We start from the raw sequence: 19453 nt of genomic DNA, 5'->3' as shown, positions 1-19453 counted from the left end.
TCATCGACTTAATTCAACTGTGACGGAAAAATGTGAAGGCCTCCCAACATGTTGACATCTGCTGTAATGTTAAGTAATCAACATGCAACTGTGTCAATAACCACATGTTAGGAGCCAGCAGGATTTCCTCCTGATGAAACAAGTGCTTGCGGAAGCAGGAGATCCCACCTTCAGAGAGTCTTTGCGACCTCTGATTTCTCTCCTGGGAGAAATGTTCCCTGGCTTCCGAACTCTGGCTGAAGTGGCGCTGGTAATTACGGTCCTCAGTGTGGCAGAAGAGTGCGAGTTCGGCCTTCAGAACAAAATTACAACATGAGAACGTGTCTGTCTGAGGCGAAGATGCAAAACCTAATGACAGTCGCCTGCAGCAATCTCCCTTGATGTGTTTAATTAAGCTCAAACGATCACCCATTTTAAATCCATGTGGACCAGGAGGAAGGTTTTAGTTCAGGCTTGGCTACAGCAGGTCAAATGAGTTAAATTTCATTTCTTGTAAATGGGTGTTGATATTTTATTTCTAACTGTCTTGTAATTGTTATATTGCATCGTTCATATTTTCTGTTTAGGCGCAATAATCGCAATGTTTTACTGTCATGGCCGTGAAACAAAAGTTCTTCAACTGGTTTGTGTGGTGTTGACTTGAAACCAACAGTCGGTGTCTCTGTTCATCTTTTCTCTCCTTTCCCTTGTAAATGCATAATTTGTAACCTTGTTCTGTATGTTTAATGTTGTTAAATAAGCAATGTCGATTATCATCAAAAAATAATAATACAAGTAATAATATTGTGTGACTGCACATCAACGCAGTCATCTTTTATGCTGGTAGGTCACATTAGTTGAACTCATGCATTGTGCCTGCATGCATACACCTAAGTGTAGGATAGGCTACCATGATGCTAAATCTCATATCATAAAATAGTTGATCCATCCATCCATCCATCCATCATCTGTACATATTCTATGTACGCCGCTTAATCCTCTGCAGGGTCGCGGGAAAATAGTTGATAATTAGTGTTATTAGTCTGTATTAATTACAGACATGTTGGTGCACATGGTTATCGATTCAGGACGGCATAAGTGGCACGTGCTGTTTTGTGTTGAAGTGGAGATGAATCCATGCCCAACTGGCACTGTTCCCATCAGGTTTTGGGGTGGAACCATTGCTGCCAATGTAGCACTGCTTAACAATGCTCGTAGAAATATACACACATCGCAAACACTCACTCACACACACACGCAGATGTTTTGTTCTCAATAGCACGTGCTCTTTTTCCAAATACAACGTGATGCAGGACGTTGCACATTGCATATCTCATCTACTCTTGTTGTGTTGCTCTAAATCACAAGCGTATCTTGTACAGCTTTGCATTCTGAACACAGCGTACAAACTGTTATGAGGCCACAGGGAAAAGACAGAGTCTATAAGAGTAAAAGACTGTCATCTCACTGTAATATGCTTTATCCTCCCTTTGGTCGTATTGACTTTATTTCAGTGTCACCTCTCAGGTTAGAATGTTTGGAGATTTCTCTACACTGACATGCTGAAAACACGAGTAGCATCACTAAAAACATCAGCCTGTGCTTCCTGCCTGGCGGCGTCTGTTCCAAGGCACACGAGTTCAAACACATGAAAACCTGAGTGCTTGGAATATATGTCTTACCCTCCTCATTTCCCTCCCACAATCCTCTCCCACACCGTCTCCCTACAAAAATGAACTCTTCCTATTACGCTCCCCTGAAAAGCAACGGCAACACAAACTCTGTTTGTAAGTGATTGTTTCTTATCTCTGTGTGCTCATGTGAGAATACTGTTAGATCTTGTATGCCTGTGACTGTGTGTGCTTGTGTATTCTGTATTGATTGCTGCTGGTACGTGGGGAAATGAGCATAGATCAGTGTGGAGAGGGAGGAACAGAAGACAATACGCAAACAACAAGAATGGCCAAAAGAATGAAGGAGACACAAAAGAGCCTCATATCAATCTGAGACAGGAGGAGAGATTTATTTAAGCTCTCCGAATCCTCTTTCCTTTCTGATGATTGTATTCAATGTCCCCCCTCCTCTTCTGAATTCTAAATGATCCATGTACCAAATACTCTCCCCTTGTCAGAGTCTTAGTTTGAGCAGTGTTCTTGTCTGAGCTGGAGCAACGCTCGAAGGAGACATGTTTTGCTTTCAGTTGTTGTCATTGTGTTTCCTAATGCCTTGTTGTCTGCATGTCTCGTTTGTGCCCCACAGAGCAATCACTTTGGACAATCAGTTGGTCGTCTTGGCAACCACTGCAGCGGACGCAGGACGTTACCACGTAGAGGCGGTGAACGAGATGACAGGAGAGAATGTGACGAGTCCCGCCATCTACCTGAGCATCTCAGGTAAAAAAAAAAAATAAAAATAAGAAAATAAAACAATAAATAAATCATGCTCCCTTGTTCTAAAAAGCTTAGCGCTTCGGAGCAAACAGCCCTGTTAATTAACACGGTGTTCATCCAGCAAGTCAGGATCAGTTGAGTCTACATTGAATTAAGCTGTGAAGCATATTCAAATCTCACAAAGAAGCAGAATTCACTCCGTAATCAAATCTGATTGATTGTGGATAATAAGATTCGCAGACTCTCTGCGAAACCGCAACTTCCTCATTATTAGATTTTCTTTCACCTTTTTTAGAATCTTGGGAAGCTCGATTCAGCTCTGTGTTAAACGAATCCAGTTTACTAAAAATATAACCAAAACCTAGAGATTTAATTGAAATCTGCTCGATTTGTTGAGCTGAGAAGGCAGAAGGCAGTTTGAGTGGCATCCTAATTGCTGTTGACAGCCCGTAGATAAAACCTGAAAATGAGATGAGCGGCAGAGGATATGAAATGTTGATTAAATACGTATCTGGTGCATTAGAAAAACAGATGTAGCCAGCTTAATTTTGCGCTCATTATTTTTTTGTAAGCCACACCATGGAGATACTGGAGGTCCCGACTCATTACATTGAGAAGCTTAAGTTATTGAACTCGTATGAATGACGGTTAAACTGGGAGATTCCAGCAACTCAAATTGATGTGACACAGCATCAGAGAAGACTTACCTCTCAGATGTTGAACTGCAAAAATAACACTTTGTAGTCATGATCTTAGAGCGATGTTAAGTGGTGTTACAAGTGAGAGCTGTGATCTTTTAACCTTTTCTTTTGATTTGGTTTCCATTCAGAGGCCTATGATGCAAATATCTAAGGATCTTGATGCATCATAGTGTTTGATATCTATGCTTTGCGCTAAACATTTCTGTTTCTCGCTATGTGATAGGGGTCTCACATCCACACTTTGGTTTGACTTTTGATTTTAATGTCACGGTGATGGACTTGATGGCTTTTTGCTGGTCAGGGTTCAAACAATATCCACCAAAAATAAAGATTATAATACCATCCTGTAGGGATTCAACAGCAAACAACAAAGTAAAGTAATTCAGTGTGTTACCAAGTTGGTTTCTCAGATCTATCCAGAGTAAATCCTTTTCCCAAACAAATCAATAAAGCATCTATGAAAAAGAAAATAAGCACGACATCTCTGATGTACCAGTCAGTTTATTTTCTTTGTGCACACAGGACACGAGTCTGGAAGTGCAGCTGCAGACTAACACTCACCCAGAGTTATTTTCACTCAGACCCTGCTTGCAAGTAGGAGAGAGAATCAGCAATCATGCTTTGATTTTCATTTGTTAAAATTGAAAGTTACTTTTGATACATTTTCTAATTAGAATCAATATTGTTACACCCCAACTGTCTTACTACTTGCTACTTTTAAAGCATATTTGTATCGATCCGTGATTCAAATATGAAACAGATGAATATACTTCTGTTATTTTTGCTCACGCTGAGCCATCCTCACCAAAACTCGACGCTCTACATACATGATGAGTCACTCTGTCACTAATAGTAGAGAATCCAGTTACACTAACACACTTTTTTCTATCACCTTGCATGCTCCCTCTCTCCCATCCACATGAGCCAGCCTTCTCTCTCTCCCTGTCTCTCTGTGGGGAAAACATCATTAAATTAGTATTCTGCCAAACCTCCAGAAAACAATTTGTAGTTTCCAGGTCTATTTTACAATCAAGCTTTAACCACTTCACACCTCCTGTTGTACAAGAGTCTGTTATTGAGTCTGCATCTAGCCCATTCACCAGGACTTAATGTTAGCAGTTAACACTTGCGCACGCCACACATACGTCCAAGGCTGACATGTGTACAAACCTGGCATATCACGTTCACATTACATGCTTATTAGCAGTAGCTAGTAGCAGGAGATGGAGATGGAGGGGAGGCTCATAAGGCTGCCAAACGGATGACTGACGTTTACCTGGAGACACTTCCAGCCAGGCTACCCATCACTGGAAGTCATACCATCTCCAGCTGTGAGTGTGGCAATCAAAACAGGTATTTTTTAAAAAAGCCATGATGCTTTTCTAATGCTAACTAAGTGTTTTTTTGTGCTTAAACCTTAACAGGGTATAGGCACAGTGCACAAAACATAAAGAAACTTAGTTATGGTTTTGCAGAAACATATGTCGCTAACATTTTATTCTGGTGATTTGGTTTCCACATTACAAGAAATCATTACAAGAAATCCTCTTTTCCCACAACAAATACTAGCATAGTACACATATGGCTCGTATTTAAAAAAAAATAAAAGGAGAAAACATTATCACCACGTATGAGGAGTACAGTTTATATGCAATCAATATGAATGTACTGTGCTGTATGTCAGTTCATATGTTACTCCCACAGTCTTTTGTGCTGCTAGTAGAGTGGATAAGTACTGGGCCTTGCTTTGCTCGCACTGGATTACCTTTTGCACGGCCATGGTGCAACATGCATTCATTGTTTTTGGTGAGTGAATGTCAGCAGGAGGAATGGGGCTGTAACTTTATCGCCGTATCCTTCTCTCTATAGCGTTTCTCCTTGGAGGCCAGAGAATGGACTCCACTGTCTAACAGTCCTTCAGCTGAAGTGTTCACTACGGTTAAATGAGAAAGCGAGGGAGGGGGAGGGCGCTGTCCCTTGTGGCTGTATAGAGTTTTAATTAGATTCTCTTTACAGGGTTGTATCCTTTGGCATCCTTTGTCACAAATGCACACACACTAACACGCACGCACACAATCACATAAATACACACACGGTACCTTGTTACAGCTGTCACTGTGGAGTGCTCCCCTGGGTGTTTTTTAGGAATCGTAAGGGTATCGTTAGGCTTCACTGATCAGTCTTCGGCCATAAACGTCTGCGTGCCCATGTGTTTGTCTCTGTTTATCAGCGTGTATTTTCTACAATAAACGCTTCTTGGGTAAATATCCTTTGCTATAAAGCAGCATGTTTGATTCAGTTATTTGTTATTGAGACTCAGGAGGAACAGAGGAGAGGGGAATTTAATGAAAACTGGAGGACAAACAAAATACAATGCAAATACTTGTAGTGTAGTAAACTTTGGTGGTTTTAAAAAAGTGTTGCAGATGTTTTGATGATATTACGTGTGTGTGTATAGATTTGGATTGAAAAGAGAGTTTTGATTTTGATTGTTATACTAAAAGATAAACATTATATTAGTACAGTGTGCACACTGATCTGCAGACTCGGCTGCCCCCAGGGAATTTGAGTAAAAAAAGAATCAACTTCTATATTTTCTTTACACTTCCTGCCTTTTCTCTCCCTCCCTACATGTCCTGTCTCCTCTCTTTGCACTTTTACATTCCATTAGGCAGCCTGTGCAGGATCTGAAGACAGAAGTTCATAGCTGTCAGTCATATTTCCTATTTCTAAAAATGTTGTCTCTCTTTTCAGAAATTCACTAGAATAAATGAGATACCTATTTTCTGTTCTCCCCTTTCTTGCTTTGATTCGAGCGTTGTGCTCAACAGATGAAGAAGAGAAAGAAGGCTGGTAGAGAAAGAGACTCACTAATGAAGACTGAGGATAGAACCAGCAACCTGTTAATGTCTGGACTGGTGGATAGAACACTTACTGTACATGTCTTGTGCACAAAACCACACAGGCACACACACACACACACACACACACACACACACACACACACACACACACACACACACACACAAGAACAGGTGTGAAAGTCTCTCGTTAAAAACAAATGAAAACAACAGACGTTGTGTGATGACGCCGTGAAGTACCATGGAATCATGAGCGTTATTGAACAATCATCATTGCTGATGTGGCTCATGCTGAAATGTTCATGGATGAGATAATGTTCTTAAGTTTCATTCACATCACAGTTAGTCTCACCCGGCTGCTTCCTTTCCTTCCTTACTCTCTAAAACATCATCTGATGTTTCTTTTGTAGGTTACAATGACAGGCAACTGCTAAAACTTATATTAAACTCCTTGTAGCATTAGTTAGTAGGTATTAAAGCCCTTATAAGTCTTGATAATTAATTAACATTAACAAGACTATGCAAATGTTAAAAATAGCATAGTAAACACATGAACTGCGAGATCATAAAATATATAAGAACCTATAAAAAAACTTGTTAACCGTTTATAGACTGCTTAAGAACGTTAATAAAAAGGTCTTCATTGTTCATAACAACATTACACATACATTTGAATGCAGCTAACTTACATAGTATTACTTCACTTTATTGGCACACACATGAGTTTAGATCAAATCAGATGATTGTAAAAGGGATGTGTCAGGAGAGTGCAAGAAGCCATCAGCCTTAAACAAAGGTGATGCCCGTCTGGAATTATAAGAATGAATCTTGAAATTTCATTTTAAAAAGTTTCTAAAGGATGATGGTAGCGGAAAAGCCTTAGGTAATAAATCAGTTATATGGCTTTTTGAGTAATAATACATACTTTAGGAATCTATTAACAGTTAATTCTTTTTGCAGCTACTGCATCTTAAGTGAGAACAGAGCCTTAATAAGGTTAACTAAATAAATTCTATATTACGCACTTTTTCAACCACTTATTTTAAGGCAGCTCTTTTTGCCTCTTCCTTCTGTATAAGCGTTTTCTTCCCGAAGCAGTTTGTAAGTATCAGGAGGATCCTGCTGTCTGCATGTTCACACTCACATTTATAAGACCTGCCTGTCACATTCATGCTGTGTCACGACTAACCCTTGAAACTTTTAGCTAGCCGACAAAGCCTGTAGGATAAGTGGTACATAACCAGCTGTATGACCTGCCTACTTGACAGATCCATTATCTGCATGTCCCTGACCACTATCCTGTAAGTGTGGCCTAGACGGCTGAGAATAAAAAGCACTAACTGTCATCCGTGGTCAGGCTGGTACAGCCACAATTGATAGCAGCTCAACAGCTTGGTGAGAGGTCACACACTGTAATCACAGGAAGTACAGCCCGCCTCCAAAATAAACAGCTACTGGAGCTTTTTATCACCGGCGGTGTTGCTGGAGACATTTTCAGTCAGTTATCGCTGCAGACTGAGCATGAGAGATTGACGGAATTTCGAATATACAAAGGAGAATGTGTATTACACAAGGCGCTAAATATCAAGTCAACAAAGCAAATCTCATCAAGGCAGCCACTCGAGGGAGGCCGGGTCAGATTTAAGGTGCAGGTCTGGTCAATTAGTTACAGAATACAAGTGTTTGAATCAGTGTGTGTGTGTGTGTGTGTGTGTGTGTGTGTGTGTGTGTGTGTGTGTTTGCCTAAGAAAGATGGAGAGAGTGTTCTTATGGCCTCAGGGTATTTCTGTTAATGACAGGAGATGAGGATCCCAGCTCCAATTAATTAAGCTCCATGCATACCTGCTATCATGTCTCCCTCTCTGTCTGCCTTTAATACACACACACGCACGCATGCACGCATGCACGCACGCACACACACACATGCACACGCACACACACACACACACACACACACACACACACGCACGCACACACACACACACACACACACACCTCTGCCTGCCAATCAAAACAGCAGTCAGTCTCCCTGTTGCCCAGAAGACTGTGTGCATTTCTGTGTGCTTCTCTTCAGTTCACAGCAGTGGAGGTCTTTGTAGATTTGTACATCAGACCATTAGAGCAGCAAAATATCCCCAAAGAGAGCGGTCGCTTGAGGAACACACTCTCTCTCTATCTCTCTATATCTCTCACACACACACACACATACACACACACATAGGAGTACAAAGGCAAGGAAATGTACACATACAAAAGGACACATGCCCTGCAACACTTGGCGTATGTGGACATCATCAAAGACCTGAACTTTAAAGAATAAAGAAACGACAAAATGGCTACTTTAGTGCTCCACAGCCAGAGATGAAGAAGTTCTGATCCCACATGCATGGATCTGGTATATATATATATATATATATAAAACAACAGGAGCGAGGCGAGGAGAGGACGTGTGTTGTAGACGGGAGAAAAGAACAGAATAAGAGAAGAAAGAGGGGGTAGCAGATTGCAGTAGACGCATATATGCAGAGATAAGTACTATAGCACTTTAAATGCTATCTCAGCTTTGGGCTCAATAGTTGATCAGCTGCCTTTATCTTTGCTATAGAGAAGACAGTAATGTTATGCTTGTTAATGATCGCTGAAGTGCGAAAATAGCTTAGAATATACCATGCACGCATAGAAGTGAAGCTTAACGAGTGCTTCTTTTCAAAAAAGAGCACTCCAGCTGTTACACAGAGTTGGGGGACTTGCAAAAAAAAAACATTAAAAAACACAAAAAGATTGATGCAGTCGAGGCCGACTTTTAGTCCCTAAATGCAATTTATAGCATCCTTTGGTTAGATCCTCACTGCCTCACAGATGACAGCATCTTTCAAGCTCCACAGCATGGTATCACAGGCTTTGTTGTATAAATTTGTTGTCTCCGAACCCAAACTGAGATGACCTTCATGAAAACGCTCAGGTTATATTTTGGACTTGACAAAGCTTCCCTCTAGAGAACCACGGCAGACTTTTCACAGCTGTTCTCCGAGGCTATGCAGTTCCCCCGTTTCAAAATGCTGTACATATTGTACCTCCATAACGATTCTATTGCAGAAGTCAACGCAAACTCCTGGCAACAGTGTCTGTCGTTAGAAATAAGTTCGCTTGAACGCAAGAAAGTCAGAGCAAGTTTTTTGAACTTTTCCAGCTCGTCTTTGAGGCTTCATTGTTCGGCGCAGTAATGAATCGAATTAGAAACTGGATTCTGCCAAATAAAGAGCAGAGACAATCAGTAGGCAGTTTCATAAGTACTGTTTACAGTGAGGTAGCTGAGTAGAGCACAAATATAGAAAAGAGCAATCACAGAGCAAAGACGCCAAGAAAAGCATGTGATGTAAGAGCAACGCGCTTCAGAGAGTGCTGAAACGAGAGCTAAGGGGCGCGTCAGTTCCAAGTGAATAAATGCATTGTAAAAAAAAACCTTATATCCTTTCATAACCTTAATCATTGTGTGTGTGTCGGGGCGGGTATGGGAGTCTGAGTTTGATTACCTCGGCTTGGTGATTGGAGGAGAGCCTGTCTGAGTTTGATTACGCGTCCTGAAGGAGTCTCCCCTCCGCTCCATTTGTCCGGTTGATCCTCTTTTCCCCTCGTGCCTTTGCCGAGCAGCGCTTGTCGCCCTGCGGCCCTGAGAAGTGACAGAGCGGCCTGTGTCAGGAGCTTAAGAACAGACTTGTGTAGAATCTGACTCAGCTGACCTCTGGATAACCCGGACACACACACACACACACACACACACAGTATTGTAGATGTGACAGAAGAGATGAATTTTTTGAAAACATTGGAACAGCATATGTCACATGACACACACGTGTCTGTTCCTTTACGAAAGCTTTTATGGATACACGGTTTTGAAGTATTTGATGAACACTAAAAGCCGTTTGTATGAGTGTGTGTGCTCCGCGACACCGCTTGTGTTGTTGTTTTTAGGCATGCCTGTGTGTCTCTGTGTCATTTTTTTCTAATCTTCTTCCCTCCCTTCCAGATGTTTCCTTTCCACATCGCTGACTCTTAAATGAGAGCCTGCCGTGGATCCTTCTGTGCACGTGTGTGACTGTGTGTTTGTGTCTAAACATCCTTGTGTGCGTGTGTGTGTCTGTCTTTGCTCTAGGTCCCATCCCAGTTGTTCTGTGGCGCGTCTAATTGGAGGTATTTTAGCGTCCCTGGAGAGAGTGAGTGTGCGATTGCGTTTTTGTGTGTGGGGGGGGATTCTATGCAGTTTGTGTGTATGCACGTGTGTGCGTTGTAGTGTTGCAGACCCCGACACCTGCCAGACCTCATTTAAAAGCTTAAACGTAGGATCAGAGAATCCCCCTGTATCCCTGTGTGCAGTCAGGTTGTTTCCAGTGATGCAGCTCCTCATTATGTGCTCAAGGCGATTTGCATTTTGCTGCATCATGCCTTGGTAGGCTTCGGGAGACACCATAGAAACCTGCTCGAACCAACATGGCAACATAATGATCTGTGCCACAATCTGCCACAATGTGCCCCTCTCGGATAGACAGTCTGCAGCTTGTAGTGTGGTTTAGGGAATATGTCTCAGGAGATTATAGTCAAACCAGTGAGAGAGGAATACCGACAGACGTGTGGAGTTGCAATTCTCTCCAGGACTTTTTGGCTGGTGACCCCTAAAAACAAAAGGAATGCCAAATTGGATGCTGTGTAGCAACTCAACAACCCCCTGATACAAGCGCAGGTGTACGCACTGAACAGAGACACTAAATCTTTTTTTTTTTTTTCCCTTTCACTCTCAAATGACTGCTCTTAATTAATTACTGGCAGAATCTATGGCCATGTTCGGATAAGCAGCTGCCAATATATTTAACAGCTAGATGAAAATGGCTAGATTTCACAGTTACGGTCAGATGTTGTAAGAATTCTTTCACTTACGGGGGGGCCGTCCTGCGTAGACTTTCTTTTTGGTGGGTGCTAAGCTATAATTGACCAACTCTGCAGCTCCCAGATCAAAGTAGTACATGTTATTTTGATTTTGTGTGTGGGAGGGATGGGGCAGGGGTGATAGTTGAGTTCAATTATAATATAATTACGCAATAATGACCCGTTTTGTGTGGAAGGTAGAAGAAGTACTTGTGACACACTCAACAAAGAACAATAATGGCACTTTGTGTAATTGTAGATTGCAGATCTGAGTACCACTCCCCTAATTCATCCTTTCCAGGTGTGTATGGGAACCTACGGTGGCCTCTAACATCTTTGTAGAGCTGCTGTTTGGTGAGTTTATTCTTGGCTAAGGGCTACACAGCAATTCTTAGTTGTTAGTTAGTGATTATTTACTAATGGCAACATAAATATGTATATTATATTACACATCTGCCTCAACCCTACCTACACACTGGACCTTTGGGGACTTTTTGGACCCTTCTATTTTAGTCGATCAGCAGAAAATTAATCTTCCATTTTTCCATGATTGTGATTCATTTAAAAGTGTCAAAAGATTCACTGCTTCTTGTTTCTCGAAGCAGGAGGATTTGTTGTTTTTCTCTGTTCAGTCATTATAAATGTAATATCGTTGGGGTTTTGGTCTGTTGGCTGAACAAAACAAAGCATCTGAGTAGTCAACTTGGGGTTTGAGAAATTATTATTTCTGAGGCAATTTATTGAGTACAAATCAAAAACAATTATTTTATGGATCCTTACCCATGGTCTGTTTCTAGCTGGTAAACATCACACTTCCAGGTGTCACGTCTAGACTCTTGACTGTGCAGAGCAGTTTCAGTGAAGGCAACAGGCAGCCATCAGCAAACACTGAAACTCATTTTTGTCCTAGTATTTGTGCATGGTCTTTGATTAAGGTGGCCCAACAGAATAGTATCTACAGACGCCAATTTGAACAGGTTCTTCTGAAAATAGAGTTTGGAGACAAAACTAAACACCACATGGGCTTCAGAAATTGCAGTGTGTGCAAGCTTACCTATCATAATTTTTGCACACCTGCCCTCAGTTTGGGACCATCTGTGATTGTTCTCCCATATCACACAGCTAGACGTGCAAAAATGCTTCACTTACCGGTCACGCTTCATTTAGGAAATGAACCTTTTTGTTAGCTACACTACAGTAAAATGGATTAAAAGCTTAATATCCTTCAGTTTCTCTCATTAAGATCAGATCAAGTGAGAGTGTCTCAGTTTCTTGTGAGATGTGTGTCGTAGTACCTGGCAACCCGAGCCAGAGATAGAAGTGAGCACCGGCAAACGACCCCGCTTGATGTGTGTCACTCGTCCCTCTGCTCGGTCAAGCCCTCTGCTCCGCTCAGTTTGCTGCTGAAAATGGGTGAAATAGGTGCCAAGAAGAAGAAATATGCTTGCAAATTTCCCTCCACTTGGTGTAAGACTTTCCCTTTTGGGACCTTGAGGCTAGGCCATTCGTCGATACCCCAGAAAATCTCCCTCTTTTTAACCGCTCAATGTTGGCAGGTATGCGTATGGCATTATCTCTTATTTGGCCTTTTGCATGTGATACCAAGTTTGCTGGCAAAAATTGTCTTGTTATCACACACACTGGGGATTACATTTTCCTGGAGAGTCAGACTGCAGATTGTTGTGTAGTTAAGACATACAGTATATGATCAGTATGATACTGTATATAGTTGAGAGTGGGCTACATGATTCCCATGCCAAGAAATTCTGCATTATTTGGTGTCTTCTATAGTTACATAATTATTTAAATGCTGTGAAGAAACTATGAGCCAGCCCAAGTCGATCCTTTTGATGCTGAGATTGCGTAGGAAGTCTGTGTTCAAGCTGTCCAAAGGCTAGTTATGCAGATAACCATTGGGAAGGTCACTTAACAGAATCACTGATGCGTTTAATTACATGTAAACCTTGAAGAACGAATATTGGGTGTGCAGGAGTTTCGGCCCTATTTCCCTAACATGCTTCTAACCTTGTACCTGCAAGGTTAGTGTGAAAGCTCTAACCTTGAGTGATGACACATTAGGACTACAGTGAAGTCTTTTGTATAAAAAGTCTGGTTATTTGAAGTCTACAGATGTGAAACACACGCGCACACTGACACACACATACACACGATTATACAAATAGGCACTAATGCTCAGTGGTTTTGATAAAGAGGCTTGGCTAATGAATTAGTGCTTTGATTAATTCCTGCTACAACTGGTTGTGTCTAGAATTATTATATTCAATATTTCAGTTGCAAAGGGATCAGACTTGTCTCTGTTGATCCCCGTCTCCCCTCTCTGCCTGTTTCTTCTGCCTCTCTCATTTCTGACTCTCTCAGTCCCGTCTCTCTTCCTCTCTCAGTGTAATGAGGCTCCTCTGTGGTTCTATAATTAAAACCCCAGTGTACAGACAGGAGTGATGGAAGGATGGACAGGAAACTGACTCATGGACTGTGTCAGTGTGACAAGCAAACTGTATGTGTGTGTGTGTCTGTGTGTGTGTGTGTGTGTGTGTGTGTGTGTGTGTGTGTGTGTGTGTGTGTGTGTGTGTGTGTGTGTATGCTCTACTTGTCCTACCTATTCAGTGCTTTAATTTCAAGCGTGTTTTACAGCATGATGAAATAGATTAAGATGGATGCCCATGTACATGGCTTCGACTGAGCATTTCACAGACACACGCCCACTCAGACCATCTTCAAATCCTCTTCCATTTATGACAAAAATAGTCAATAGACAAAAAAAAAAAAAAAACAGGCAACAAAAAGGAAGGCAGCGAGGTGCCCAGTGAGGTGTCCAGTGGGAGAGGAACACAGACAAAGAGGCACAGATGCTGGATGTAACAAGTTTCTAAGAATCAATGAACAAGCCGGAGCGGTGGAGGTAAAGAGGACAGAGAACAGGAGCAGAAGGCAGCTCTAAAAAGTTTTAATGTGACAGAGGGTTTCTGCCAACATTGTTTACAGCAAGGCACCAGTTCTATTCAGGCCACCATGATGAATGAATCTGTGTTCATGCTGTTCGTGAGAAGCTCCTGATACAAAATGAATTGAGAGCAGACTTGGTGCATTTTAAACATAGATTGTCAAAAACAAGGCAATCAAGTTTGGCCGATCCACTGACAAATACTTAAATCATTATTTTGCATTATTTTAAGGTCAACTTCAAAGAACTTAATAGAGAAATCAATCTGTACTGAGATAATGAGACCAACTTACTGGGCCTTTAATGATAATCGCTACTTATACTGATCATTACATTCAATCGTGGCTTCATGTTTCGTGGTCAATGCTATATAGTTGTTTACTTATGGAAATTATGACAAACAGCTTGCAATTAAAGCTGAAGGTACCAGATATCATGGCGGCTCTGACGCCACTGAAGCTGCTCAGCTACGTGAGATAATGTTATAATTGCATAAACAGCACAAGCTGCTGTTCAGAACTGAATGTTCCCAATCAAAGTTAATGCAACTAATGATTCTGACAGTTGTTTTACCATCAGCCAGTATTAATAGATGGTTAATACTTGGCTGCTCTACATTTTATCATACCAGGCTGCATTACATGGGTAGTAATAGTAATTTACTTGTTAAATTTCTATGTTTGGCTTGTGGATGAATTAATGTCAGTGCTCTTTGTAAAAGTCTGCAACAGCACTGATTCAGACACTGATTATATTGGAGATAATGGGGTGAAGGGAAGTTGTAGTGATGAGACATCGGATCTTTGTTGCTATTGTGTGGTTTAGCGAAAACCTTTTGCAAGTGTGCAGCAATAAGTCAATGAAGCAGATGGAACAATTTCCTGTGTTGATTAGGGATGGGTAGCACTAGAAATTTAGCAATACTAATACTCTATCAACGCTCTTATCGGTTACTTTTAATTACTAAATGATTGCTTTTTAAAAAATTTGTATTGGTGGAAAAAAGAGAATAAATTCAGAACACTATGAAACCACTATAAAGAACTAACATAATCAGTGAAGTTTAGAGAGATTAAAGAACAAACACATCAGTCAGAATCAGTCCTCCTCCTGCTGAGGTAAGTCACCGCCTGCAGACGACCCTGGTAGAGGGAGGAGCAGCTAGTTTGACAAATTTTAAGATACCAATACATGGTAAACGCAGCTACACATTTTTAACAGTTGAGTGCTTGTGTAAAACATAGCAGTGGTGGCTGACAGGCGGTGATTAGTGCTTGTTTAGTAAGTGAATTGAAGTTGTACTTGCAACAGTTTTATTGCACTTACAGTGACGAACGTTGTTGTCGTCAAGTAGAGTCAACATTTAGTTATCTTCGCCTGGTTCTCTCAACCGGCTCCAAAAACACCTCTTTGCTCTGCTGACTTTTCTCTGTGGGTACGTACGAGGAGGAGCTCAGCAGAGGAGAGGCTGCAATGTTGTGATAATGAATGACACCAAAACATAAAAGAAAAGTACTGATAAAGGAACCATTAACGCAGGAACATATTAGTACCACAGTATTTAATGATTTAGTGCAGGGGGACTTTTAATACCAAGTTTCAGTACATATCCCAAAAGCAGCTACATGAAGTAGAGTGCTGTTTTGGATGGAGGAATGCGTCGTCATTGTGGAAAGATGTAGGCGGAAATGTAGCTGATGTACCATCGACGCTGACTAATGCACATCTCCAGGAAAATACTTGAGCAGGGATACCATCTCAACTGCCTTAAGGAGATGAAATGCACGAGCACACACGCAACACACACATGGGATGCTGAATGAGGTGTCAAGTGTGCAGATAAGTAGCGTGGTGCTCATGGTTTTAATGATCCTGTCAGTCACACGGCTGTCCCTTATCGCAACCTCGATATACACTCTGCAACCCAAGACTGTGTGAGTGCGTCAGTCAGCGAGTGTGCATGAAGATTAATATTCTGAGTCAGTTCCAGCTGAGACCTCATGTTGTATGGGGTGTACATGGAGACAGACGTTTTACAGTTTTTCCCACTGTGTTCAGAAGTGGTGCTTTATTTTGATACTCATCACTGTGTGAAAATGCGTAAGACTCCACGATTCCAAACTGAGCAGCCCAACGGGATACACTGCTCATATGCCAGCTTGTATCAGCGCACACTGGCTATATTCAGGGTTTTCATAAACAGTTTTCAGAGTACCCCGAATATAAATGAAATATTATTGTGCACGCGAACACACTGATTGTCTCCGTGTGTCAGTGCTTCCTGCTGGGTGTAACAGGTTATTGAAGTAGCAGGCCAGTCAGCAGATGTTAATTTGAAGCAATAGAAGTAGAAGAGAGAAAGAGCGATTGAGGGGGAAAATGGAGCTGGTGAATGATGGGGCAGGGCGGCAAAGGAAAGATTCAATTTAAGGAACAGAAGAAAGATAAAGGATGGGTAAATAGGAGGAGAGATGATGAAGTGCTGAGGAAGGAGAAATATGTTCAATGGCAGAAGAAAGGGGGCCAAAGAGAGAGGGATGATTGTGTCATTGGGTGCATGGTTTCACATTAGTTGTATGTATGTGTGGTGGGGTTGGTGATATGGATACAGTTTGTGTCAGGGTATAAATTGGTACATTTTATAAAAACTGTTTAGTTTGTGTCTGTGTTCCATGAAGTAGAACAGGGCCTCCAGTCATCGCAGAGTCTGCTTCTTCTGTCCACGTGTCCTTGAGCAAGGAGCTCAACCCCAAATGCTAGGCCACCAGTGAGACAGTGTATGAGAATGAGAAACTGTAAAGTGGATTGATTAAGAAATGTTACAAAAAGACAGACAGTTAAGATTACAAGCCAAGCTCAAGTATTTTAGAAAGTCAAATGTTAAGATATTTTAAAGCACATTCCTCGGATAGGATTGACTTTTTATTCAGAGAATTCCTATAAACGTGGGTTGAAGGCAACAAGCTGCGTCTTGTAGCTCAGGGCCTTCATAAATTACACTGTCACTCTGATCTATTGTTATTGATGCTCGTGTCCTCTTGCCCTCAGTAAACAAGACAGTTGTTGGGTCTTTGTTAATCCAATGGAGGAGAAAAGCTAGTCATGCTGAACAAATAAATAGTGAGATGGTATGAAATACAATAGACTAAACATTGTAGATGGGGAGAGTGTGGATGGAGGTGATGAAGCTTTGTCGCTCTGTGAAGTAGTGGAGGTTACATAGGTTACTTACTAATTACTTGATAATTCCTCTTTGATCAGACTTGAGGCTTTTTGTATTTTCTTCTCTTTGAAAGGGCAGCACCAATATTTCACATTGAAAGAATTATTATTTTTGCCTAAATGATGTCTTGTTCAGTTCCACCAGGCTCAATGGTATTGGAAGTGGGCCCAATCCCAATACACCCCTTGCCCCTACCTATTAATGCTACCCCTCTGTTTCTGCGTGCTCATCCATAGGGATAGGCTGTCCCAATTGTTGTTGGGATAGAGGGGCAGGGTTAAGTTGTAGGGATACATGGCCCTACAAATGGAAGTTTTTCAGAGGCAAACTTAAAACCGAGGGTTAAGAGAACTACGTTGTTTCAGTGAATGATGGTTGTTTTCTTTAAAACAAGCAATAAACGATTGCTTCTACCTTACTAGTGTCTCAATAGACACTTTGAAGGCATATGAAGCCAAAAAATCTAACTCAAGTTTAGCTTCAAAGTTGCTTGGTGATATCAGTGTAGACTCAAATATGGGTCGCTAATGTTAGGCTGTCAAGCAAGTGTTCATTTTTATTTGATTGCTTGATTGATAGTGTGAAGTTGCGAGTGGACTGGAGAGCTTTCTGTTGCCGTCAAATAGCAGTGTGATTATACAAGGGGTTGCCACAGTAAACCAAGAACAAGCACCGCAGCCTTGATGCCATAATAGAAAATATGGAACTGGTCGTCTCTGTTTACATAAACACTATCAGTAACAACTGATGACCCACGAGGGCCTTAAAGTTACCCCATTTCACAGGGAGAGATTTTAACCACTACGCCTTGTAAATCTGTTCTTACTGACAATGAATTTGGAAGGTAGAAACTATTTAAGCTGTATGCACATCTCTGAGAGCTTTGAAGTGCTGATGTCCTAAATCAATCTTGACTTCCATGTGTTCTGTATTATCATCTAAGTATTTTATATGAACTATCAGATTTTATTTCTTCTATGTTATTCATTACTGTTCAGTACTATTTCTTCTATATTATCGTCAGGGCCACAATTCATTGGTTGGGGATTTTAATGTTCGTATTGATCATCATGATTATTGTATCACATCTGAATTTTTTACTTCTTTGAAAGAGCAGGGCTACATTCTTGATCTAGTTTTTACCTTGGTGTAACCCTGAACCTGCTGTTATTGACGGATTTTATTTCAGATCGTTAAATGGTTTTATTTGATATAAACAGCATGTCTGCTATTCACTGTTCCAAGCAGACTTTGTTGCTACCCTCAGTGCTCATGGTTATATAACTGTGTGCAACAATGTAAATGAGTATGGTAAATCAGTTTAATACTAATACCACTCTGGACCAAATAGCCCCTGTGAAAAGCAAGGTCATGCCATCCCTCCAACCTAAGACCTTGGATAAATGAAAAAGAAAGGAAATAAAGTAGAAGAGCTGAATTTTAATGGGAAAGGTCTCAACTTCAGTTCAGAAACTCTGTAAGAGGGAACTATAGTCTTTGTTTACTCCAGCGGTTAAGTGTGTGAGACTCACTTGCTTTTCTTGTCAAGTTGCCTCACACAAAACATAACTCGAGATTTTTTTCTTCAATACCATCACCAGTACCTGCCCCAGCCACTTCTGTAGAGGACTGTGAGTTCTGAGGTTTATAAAGCATTTCGTTGAAAAGATCACAAACATCAAAGCATCAGTTACTCCTGCCGGCTCACTTCCACCTTGACCTGAGTCCTCTCCCTCCACCGCGCTGTTAGATAAGTTAACCCTCTTTACCCTGAGGAATTTGGTCGACATTGTGTCTAGTAATCAACTCGCTACTTTTAGGTTTGATGTTCTTCCTTCCAAGTTGTTCAGAGAGGTCACTGGAGTCATCGCCCCTTGACATCGTAGAATTGTGAACGAGTCTCTTCTGTCTGGCCTGGTCCTGGACAAGAGCCTGTTCCAAAGAAACCTGTTTTAAATCCAACATTCCTCCATAACTACTGTCCTATAGACCAAACCACCATAACGTTGCACTAAGAAAAGTGACTGTTGGGTAATTGACTGCCAATTAATTTGCAAAGATATGTAAAGTCAATGTTGCTTTGCTGCCTTATCTTATCTTTGACAAACCAAATGTGCCCAACAGAGACAACTCGCACTAAAGCTGTTACCAAGGAAGTACTTTCAACATAGTACCCTTTGAACCCTCCTTGGTAACTGTATCTAAATGCCAGATCTGTCTTGCATTTCCCCTGCAGACAGTACAGTTAAATCTTCCTCCTTGCTCAACCACACATCTACACACAGCAAACACACGTGGTTGCTGACAACAAGGAAACTAGCTCGGGTTGATAAAAGGCAACAGAGGTGGCAAGACAAAAGACTGCCGAAAAAACTGTAATTTTATATCAGAGTGAATCTGGGTATTTTTGATTGACC

At 41.3% G+C, this 19453-nt stretch overlaps 1 protein-coding gene across 7 annotated transcripts in view; it reads left to right on the top strand.

Annotated features, from left to right (window-relative positions):
• LOC119027094 (protein sidekick-1-like) overlaps positions 1 to 19453 on the top strand; it is a 249784-nt gene that overhangs the window by 118014 nt on the left and 112317 nt on the right. For all 7 annotated transcript variants that reach the window (XM_037111970.1, XM_037111980.1, XM_037111996.1 and 4 more), the window contains exon 5: positions 2239 to 2372. In XM_037111970.1, the coding sequence (XP_036967865.1) occupies positions 2239 to 2372 (134 nt within the window). The remainder of the gene's footprint in view (positions 1 to 2238; positions 2373 to 19453) is intronic.

Source organism: Acanthopagrus latus, chromosome 1 (genome assembly GCF_904848185.1).
Source record: "Acanthopagrus latus isolate v.2019 chromosome 1, fAcaLat1.1, whole genome shotgun sequence".
NCBI classification, from domain to species: domain Eukaryota; kingdom Metazoa; phylum Chordata; class Actinopteri; order Spariformes; family Sparidae; genus Acanthopagrus; species Acanthopagrus latus.
The sequence above is the reverse complement of the archived record's forward strand: the minus strand, read 5'-3'. Positions and strand labels throughout refer to the sequence as shown.